At 44.8% G+C, this 9,852-nt stretch overlaps 1 protein-coding gene across 1 annotated transcript; it reads right to left on the minus strand.

Moving 5' to 3' along the window:
* Window positions 1-2,717: 2,717 nt before the first annotated feature.
* On the minus strand, window positions 2,718-3,731 carry OXGR1 (oxoglutarate receptor 1). Its single transcript, XM_004319472.3, has one exon. The coding sequence runs from the start codon at window positions 3,729-3,731 to the stop codon at window positions 2,718-2,720; it is 1,014 nt and encodes a 337-aa protein (XP_004319520.1).
* Window positions 3,732-9,852: the final 6,121 nt, after the last annotated feature.

Raw genomic sequence — 9,852 nt, forward strand, 5'->3', positions numbered from 1 at the left:
AAGTGGGGGGATTACTGTCAGAGCAGGTGTGTCTGGGTTCCCCGCCTGCAGGTTCAGGGAATCTGACTTGCTTCTCATTCCTAGGCTGCGAGCAGAACAGGCAGGTCCCTCTCTGGCAGACAGTCAGAGCTCTGCTCTTTTGTTCTCGTACTTTCTCTGCCTACACCTGGGAGAACTGGGCAAAGGGCGTTCAGGTCCCACTCTATTCTCAGAAGTATCATCAATCTCTTTTTTGGCCTCAGTTCCAAACTGCATCCTCCAGCACAATTAGCCCAAAAGTCTTTACTTTGGAAAAGGAAACTGACCCTTGGAATCTAATTTAGCTTGGATCTTTGTTATTATATTCTATCAGCAGAACGCAGGAGGGCAGACAGTCATCTGCACCTGACCCATGAGTGCAGGGAACCAGTCAGATAAGAGAATGACAGAACTGCTGAGTCAAGGGAGGGTATTCTGAGGATAAAGGAAAATGATGCATGCTCCCAAACTAAGGTCAACTATCCAGGGTAAGAGAAACGTTAAAAATTTGAGAAAGTAGGATTGAGTGTTGGAGCAAGTCCCTAAGAGAGCAGAATAAGGACCTAAAACACGGTGGGAAGAATCACAACTCCTGAAGTCCGCGCGCCTAGAGCCCGCGCTCTGCAACAAGAGAAGCCACCGCAGTGAGAAGCCCGCACACCGCAACGAAGAGTAGCCCCCTCTCGCCGCAACTAGAGAAAGCCCGCGTGCAGCAACGAAGACTCAACGCAGCCATAAATAAATAAACAAACAAATAAATAAATAAATTCTTAAAAAAAAGAAAGAGATGATTTGTTGGTCTGTAAACTGGAGGGAAGAAGGAAAAGGATAAAAGAATCTATAGCGACAAGTTGAGATTGGGATGAAGGAGATTGAGGCAGCTTTTCTCTGGTGGGTGAAATCTTTGGAATAAGAAAGAGAGAGAGGGAGAGACAGAAAGGAAAGGGCTAGAATAAAAACAGTGGTATTACTATAAAGGCTATTCTGGCCACGCTTTGGTGATGGCCCAAGAGCTGAGCTGCGCATCAGGGGTGTGGGTGTGGGGAGGAGAGCTACCCAGCTTCTCGGTTCCAAGTGGAATTTTGAACGCAGTTCCACACTGTGCACCTGCACAGAGGGCCAAGTTGGGCCCTCTAGTGAAAGAGCTCATTCTACATGCTATAAAAAAGCCTCGGATAGGACTCCACGCTTCTACTGTCCCGGACCTGGGTTCAATCCCTGGTCAGGGAACTAAGATCCCACAGGCCTTGCATTGCGGCCAAAAATAAAAAAGAAGAGAAAGCCCAGGAAAAGATGGCTCAGAAGGTAGTGGGTAGAGAGAATGCCATCATCCAGAGAAGTTCATGCACAGAGCCGCTGGCTTTCCTCTTTCTCCTCCACACGCCTGGGGTCTCCTGGCTCCAAGCATCCTCACTTAGGTCTAAGTCAGATGTTAAGTCCTAGAAAAGCCTGAAAATCATGAAGAGTTCCTATGATACCCTTTTCTTTGTTTAAATCATCTCTTCCGGCCTTATTCCATAACTGATTCTTAAAATTATTTTTATTCTGTAAACATGGAGAACATAAGCTTCCAGTAAGTATAATAGCGGTAAAGCTACATTTTCAGAGAAAACTATTACCAGCCTATTCGGTGATTTTAAATTAGTTTATTAATTGTATCAACATATTTACCAGGGTTTTGAATATCCACACTAGGCATTTTCTCAAATATTTACATTCAATGATAATTAAATACACACAGTTCAAAAATAGCTCTGGCTGTTATAGTAGAGAACATATTTTCAAGAGAGGCACAAAAGAGAAGGTAGCTAAAGAGAATTAGTGTTTCCTGGAATATTTTCCCACAGAAATCAAAACAATGTTAGATTTTATTTAATACCCAATAAATACATGAAAAGTACTTCTGTTCCCCTAAAAGTGCTCCTTCCTTCCCCAGGACATGTTGATAATTACTAGTACAACTTGATCATTTTTATAAATTCAATAACAATTTTAAAAATGATCTACAACAATAAAGACATAATTCCCCTATTTGGGAATTACGGATGGACATCCATTATGTCCATACATAATTATGTAGGGACAGCTATCTGTATGGACATCTTTGAATTGTCTCAAGGGTGTTGTAACTGGGTTGCTTTCATCTACACAACTGACTAAAGCCTAGTGAAAAACACAGTTTAATAATCTCAAAGCAAAGTTTGAAAAAAAATTAAAGATATGAAATTTTTTTAAAAGCGAATATTGAAAAATATACAAATAATGCCTTGAGTAGTGTAGGGCCTCAATACAAATAGACCTGTGTATAAAGAAGCAAGAAACTGTGAATGAAAAGATTGGCTTTCTCTTGTTGTGGCATTAAATACTGAGAGATTTAGGGCAAGGAGGTGAACATCAATTTATATATATATACACTATATATAATTTTATAAATTTATATATATAAAGATGGTGAGACTAGATTTCCTCCCACAGTTCCAATTCTGAATCTGAATTCTTTACTGATACGCATGTATCAGTATTGAGGATCTCAATAGACAGGTTGCAAAGAACTCGCAGCAGCCCTGCCCTGGCTCCGGCACGTCATTACCTGAGTGCACAGTATGTCCTAAGAGTTCCACCGAGGGAGATAGTCTGGACTTCGTAGAAGTTATAGGTGAAATACCAGCATTTCTTTTTGGCTGAGCATGTGAAACGTTTCAAGGGTTGTTTGAGTGACTGACTTTCTTCCCTTGCTCTAGGTCCCCACCTGCTTTGCATCTCACCATCGAGCAGACGGCCTGCTGGAAGTTGTTGCTGACCACCACATACAGTAACAGGTTGCCAAAGGTGTTCAGGGCAGCCAGCGGTCTAGAAACGATGTACGCCTCGTGGATCTGATTCTCAATGGAGCAGCTGATTGAAAGCAGGCGAGATTCAATCCGAATGACCCTCAAGATATGGAAAGGCAAAAAGCATATATAAAACACGAGGAGCAGCAGAATGGTTAGTCTTCGAGCTTTCTGCTTAAGGCAGCTGTGCGTCTGAGGTCCTTGTGTTAGGGTGTAGATAATCATCGTATAGCAAAGTGTCACAATTACCAAGGGGAGGCAGAAGGTGGTCGCCGTCAAAATTAGATTGTACCATTTGATGGTCGTGAGGTCATCTGAACTGGTGAGGTCGAGGCAGGCGGATCTGTTGGTCCTGGTGGTTGATGTGATCAGAAAGGTTATGGGCATGACGGCCACCAGTGAAATGGTCCACACCACCCCACAGGCCACCACGGCCCATCGAGTTTTATGGATGGAAAAGCAGCTCATCGGGTGAATAATGACAAAGTAGCGGAAGATGCTGAAACAGGTGAGAAAGAGGATGCTGCTATACAGGTTAAAATGGAAGCCGAAGCGGATGAACTTGCACATGAAATCCCCAAAGATCCAGTTTTCTCCGCTGGCGTAGTAGTGAATCAGGAAGGGCAGGCTGGTGAGGTACAGCAGGTCCGTGCAGGCCAGGTTCAGCATGATGATCGTACTGCTTCTCCAGGGCCGCATCTTGAAGATGTACGTGGAAATTGCTACTGCGTTCCCGGGAAAGCCCACCAGGAAGATGATGCTATAAATAACTGGGAGGTAGTGCGTCTTGAGTGGGATCTTTTCATCAGTGCAGTTTCCAAGAGCAGCTGCATAATTGGGGAAATCAGAAGCATTTGCAACATCATCTAGTGGCTCATTCATGGTTGTCTCCTTTCATTTTGCAAGAAAACAAGAGAGTGCAGTTTGGCGATACGAATCGAGAGAAAGTAACTCGCTGATAAAGGAAAATAGAAAACATTACTGGTAGGGTAATGAAAACAATGATCCACTTTTCAATGAAAATTGCTCTAACAGCCTAAATTTGCCACTCTTTCTCTTTAATCTCCAAAGAGACCCTGAGGAAGAAATTGAATTTCAAAGAAAATGACTGTAAGGCAAGTTACTAAAGACATCTAACAATAATATAAAAGTTAAATACTATGAGAAGTAAAATGAAGGACTGGGGTGGAAAACCCCACGTTGTAGCTGTAGAAGACGACTTGGCCAGGTTGCTGTTGAGGTATGCCCTAGAGTGTCACCATTAGAGACTTGACCACAGCAATCTCTACCACTAATCACGTGTGAGGCACCTCACCAATGTGTTACCTCTAAACTTGACAAAACGCTGAGGACATTTCTTCTTATCTCTATTTTACAGAAGAGACTAAAACCGCGACCTGTTCCTGGTAACACAACTAGTGGCACAGCTGGGATTTGAACCTATGTTTGTCTGACTTAGAACCCATTCTCTTTCCAAACTGCCTCACTGTGCTGCCTGTCCATCTGGATGACCCTAAATGAGGGATGCAATGGGAAGTGCAAAGGCACGACGGGACTGAATACCAGACATTTCTAAAATGTAGATTTCGTGCATTCCAACATCATATGTCTGGTAGATTTCATTTTCAAATTTCAGCTCTTCCAACCCATTTTAACAGGCAACATAATTTGCTCACGTTGTGGGGGGGGTGTTTGCAGGGGGAAGAGGAACAATAGCTTCATGCAGTGTTAAGAGCTAGGGTGCTATCGCCAGAGGCCCTGACCTTGACTCTGTTTAGCCAAAGAGTAGTTGTGTGTCCCTAAGCAAGTTGCTAACTCTCCAGGGCTGAGAGGAGTGGGATTTTAACCTTTCTTCTTCTTGCTTCTCAGTGTTTTCTAAAATTTTGACTGTGAATTTCTGCATGAAGATCATTTAAAAGAAGAATGACTTACGATTAGGTTATTATTCGGATGTAAACGCTGTTGGTAAAATGCATCCACTTACATATTTATGAAGCACCCACTGTGTATTAGTTAGGCACTCTGCCAGGTCCTACAGATACCAAATGAATAACATGCACAGATGTACAAGCCACTATCTCAGTCTACTCGGGGAGATGGACAGAGAAATTATTTTAACAAAATACAACGCTATCTCATGGAACTGTCAATATATCCCCCCCAAAAAAGACACGAAAAACACTTGGAACACTACTGGGCACATAATAAGTGCTCAATAAATGTTAGGTGTTAATCACTAAGTCCTTTGATAGATGAATAGTACAAGGCTACTGATATTACAAAGAAGGGAGGGAACAGCTACTTAGAGAATAGGAGAGGGCACTAAAGGAACATCATTTAGGAGGGAACATTTCATCTGAAACTAGCAAGAAGAGAGGAAAGGCCTTCCAGGCAAAGGGAATAGCGTGTGCAAAGGCACTGAGGTGTGACAGAGTTCAAGAGGTTTCAAGAGAAATCTCAGAATGCATTTAAACATTTATTACTTTTATTCTGAATGAATTGGGGAAAGAATAGTTCAGGGATAGGAAGCCTGCCAGGCACTGAGGTGTGACAGAGTCCGAGAGGGCAGCTGTCAGGACCCACACGTGAGAGGCCAGCGCTCCCTGGGACCAAGTATTACCAATCAAAAGCGAATGTTTCTCTCCTGGTTCAGTTAATTTACTCTCACTGGTATCGCTATTTGTAGAACTACCACAGACACAGAACTAAGGGTGACAGGAGTTAGGCACTGCTGACCAGCAAGGGTGCTGTGAAGCCAGAAAACCACAGTGGAGAGCTTTTCCCTTGACCAAAAGCCATAATGGGCTTATGCATGGAGAGAAGGCAGTCATTTAAACCCAAAAGAAAATGGTCAGGGTCAGGGAGTCACTGAAGTAGCACTTTCTGAAGTCTGTTCTTAGCAAGTCAAGATTCAAGACTGCTTATCCGTCAGCTCCTTGAAAGCAGAAGCAGGAAGTCACCTCGTACCCCAGGGGCCGACACACATATTTATTGTGTGGGCCTCAATAAATATTGTTGAATAAAAGAACCAAATATATATCTTGTGCCGCAAAGCTAGTAAAGCAGCAATGGTTATTCAAAAAAAAAAAAAGTTTGATTCTTTCCTGGATTTTAAAATAAGGTGCAAAATTAATTTCTGTCATTGCAAATAAACGCCTGGCATGTTATGGGGCCATTTTAAACCGTAATCGTATCAGGAAAAGGCAGGCTGTAGGTAGAAACAACCACCTTATTGTTTTGAAAAACAACAGCAGCTTGGGATTTACTGAACAATGACTGACCACTTGTAAGGGAGCCGGGGTTGACCAAGAAGAGTCACCCCTCCCCCTAAATCTCACTGAAAGAATGGTTTGAGTTTACAAAATACGTGTGAAGTTAAGAACAGGAGACAAAAACTGGTCAGGGCTGTGAGCGAAGTAGAACGAGGCAGTTTCTTTCCTCGACAGTTCCAGAGTCCTGTGCAATTCACTGCTGCCACCAGAGCACCGGCTGACCACAAAGGCACCATTTCCATTCAGAGGACACTGTGGAATGATGTGCTGTATTCCCCACTGTGGATCTCAGTCATAGGGCAGTTACAGACCCCCAAGGACTACTGTATGAACTCGAAAGAATGATCTATGAAGCTTCAACATAGCCAGATGGATACATTTGCACTAAAGTAGATGCCACACAAATAAAAGCAAGGACCAAAGATTTGGGAATTTTTTATGATGGAAAAAAAACTCCATCATTTTAGCCTCTACTTTTTTCTCTGAAATTGGGAAGACATTGGGAGTGTTTGAGCCTAGCTGCAGGATGTCAGTGTTTTGGGGATGCACAGCTCAGGACCGTCATCCTAAGGCCAGCCCGCATATGAACCTCACAGACTGGGATTGCAAGCTTCTGAGGATAAAGATGGCAGGACGCGGGACGTGGTATCTATTCAGGTGCAGCAGATGCTACTTTGTGTCCATAGAGGATTCTTGCCCACTTGGTGGGAACAAGTCAGGTGGGATTAATGAAGCAATGTGATTTTTCTAGGGTATCTGATAATTTTGTAATAAACTCCTTATCCAACAGCCCCCAACTGCTCTGCAGCTCCCCCTGCCACACCCTGGGCTCTTCTGGTGCTGAAAACCCAAGGCTAAGTTAACACCCGTTCTCTCCTCCTTTTCCCAAATTTCCAGTGGACCAGGGAGGGATAAACTTGGAACACTGCTCCTCTCGCCCTCCCTCAGAGGCCTTGGAAACCCCGCAGCTAGGGTTGCATGTGGTTACCAAGAAGAACCTTGGATAGACCTTTCATTCACAAAGATTCATCTTGGTTTCCTCATCTACCTATTTGTAAACTAATTTAATTTCGTACTTGTGGAAAGCAGACCAGTTCTCAGCCCAGACATACTTGTGAAGAGAGTGAACGTTGTCCTCCCTGGACCCTGAAGGACCCCTCTCCCCAACTCTTCCCTCAGACCCAAATTTCAAATAAGAATCTGCAACTCAGGTACCCTGACGAGTCTTAGGACCTGCCACATTGATGGGGCCCAAAGGTATGATTTTAGCTATTCGATCTTTGACATTCTCCAATCAAATAAAATCTATGGAAATGCACACACAGACACACAAAAGTTTTACATCCAATTTGGAGGTTTAGAGACAATCCTAAACTTGTTTGCTTAATCTATAGCAAAGACACAAAACAAGATACAATAAAGGCATAATAAAGGGAAATGTTTTTTTGGTGTGCTTGCTGAGGGGTTTGTGGGGCAGCGTCTCTGGGTTTTGCTAACACCATGAAGCCCAGAAGCATACGGTGTGATCTAAGTACGCATCCGGAGGGCGGAATCAATCGATGTCAGAGATGAACTCTCTGCCCCCAAAGTCCCCACGCTTGGTCGTGAAAAAGGTAGGAGAAATCCATAGTCTGGCACTTCTCCAGGCCTTCCTCAGACAAATCTCTGGCCATTCTAGGCTTTTATTTTGCCCAGATGCGCCCCTGCCCCCTGCCAGGATGCGGGGTTGCTACTGCTGCCCCGAGATAAGAAGCTGGGGACGGGAGGCTCTGTTCCCGCTGGCTCAGGGCGTCCCGCACCCTGGGTCCCCGCTCCCGGATCAGCGCAGGTCCCCCATACCCGGCTCCCTCCCCCCCGCGGGGCCCGCTTCCCCCAGATCGCGGCTCACCTGGCACCCCAGGCGCGGCCGCCGTGCGCCCCGAGTGGCCGTCGGAGCGCGGCTGCGCCCTGGCGGCCGGACAGTCAGGAGCAGAGGCCAGCGCGCCGCCCCTGCCCCTCCCACCGCTCGGAGCCCACGCAGCAGGTGCGCCCCGGTCCCGCCCAGCAGTCAGAGGACAGCATCCTCCCTCGCTCACTTTCATGGCCAACACAGGAATAGCAGCTTCCTCTCCCGGGGATCGCTGGACATCCTCCATGTCTGTTTTGCGCGAAACTGGCCAAAGGGAGTATTCCCTTTGGGCAGTATTCCCAGGAGCAAACACAGCCTGGCAGGAGGGCTCTTGCACCAGGACAGTTGCGGTCCTGGGTCCTGTCGTCTGGGTCCAGAACTATCACCTGCTTGTCCACAGTTCACGGCCTTTCATTTAGTATAGAGTGGAAGCAACTTAAATTCCGGCTCTCTAAATTGAAGACCTCCGCCAGAGGGTCTTTTCACTGTATGCAATTACAGGCCTGCCCTCCACAGCTCAGCAAAGTGGTGTAAAAATAGTTTGTAACTGTGTGGGGAGAGCACCTGTCGGAATCTCCAGATCTAGGACGCAGCCCTGTTGCCATAACCTGAGAACAGCATTCTCCCTTCTCTGAAACCCGGCTACGCCATCCAAGAGAACCGGGCTCTGAATCATTGGATCCTGGGGTCCCTGACAGCATCAGAGACAAGTTTTCTGTATTGCCTGATGGGGACGCGTGGAGAAAGCCCCCTCTCCGCTCCACCGTGAATGGGCACTGAATGCCCCTTTTGCACTATCATGTTGATGGGCATTAAAGCAACCAGTCCATCCTCTGGGCGGGCCAGCCTGCAGGAGCAAAAATGTTAAACTAGGCATCCCAGAGCCCAAGTGAGAAGATCCTCCCTTGCTGATGGTTGGGACAGTACTATATTAGGTATTTTTATTAGTATGCTTATCATTATTTGAGTCCCAGACTCTCCCAGGAAATATTTTGCATCAGAGAAAAATTATTCTCCAATTTTACTATCTTTAATCACTTCCTCAATTCCTCATTTGGAATTATTTGATCCTATTTATTTCCAATCCATCCACACATTCATTCAACAGACATTTGCTGCTCAATTATTCTGTATCAGGCACTGGGGAGCTGAAGAAGAATAAAACTTGATCTCTGCCTTCCAGGAGCTCGTATTCCTGAAAAAAATAAACAGTTAATTTAAAAAGTGATTAGGGTTTGACCCTGGAAAATAAGGGTGCTATGAGGGAATATAAGTCAGTTGTAAGAGAGAGAGAGAGAGAGAGATCGCAAGAAGCTTTCAGAGTAAAAGATGTTTGAGCATTTTCCCTTGGTGATCAAGATGTCCATATAAAGAGGAAATGGCTTAGAGGGATTATTTGAAAACAGGTATTGGGTCCTAGCATTTTAGATGTGGAAAGGACGTTTAAAAATATCCAGTCCTGGGAATGTAAAATGGTGCAGCTACTATGGAAAACAGTACGATTGCTCCTCAAAAAATTAAAAATAAAATTACCGTATGATCCAGCAATTCCACTCTGGGTATATTCCCCAATGAATCAAGGTCAGAGATTCAAAGAGATATTTGTACACTCATGTTCATAGCAGCCTCATTCACAAGAGCCAAAATGGGGAAGCAACTCAAATGTCCACAGGTGGATGAATGGATAAATAAGATGTAGCATGTACCTACAAGGGACCCTTATTCAGGCTTTAGAGAAGAAGGAGGTTCTGACACATGCTACAACATGGATGAACCTTGAGGACATTACATTCAGTAAAATAGGCCAGTCTTAAAAGGACAAATACTGTAGGATTCTGTTTAC

This window comes from Tursiops truncatus, chromosome 18, assembly GCF_011762595.2.
Source record: "Tursiops truncatus isolate mTurTru1 chromosome 18, mTurTru1.mat.Y, whole genome shotgun sequence".
Taxonomy (NCBI): Eukaryota; Metazoa; Chordata; class Mammalia; order Artiodactyla; family Delphinidae; genus Tursiops; species Tursiops truncatus.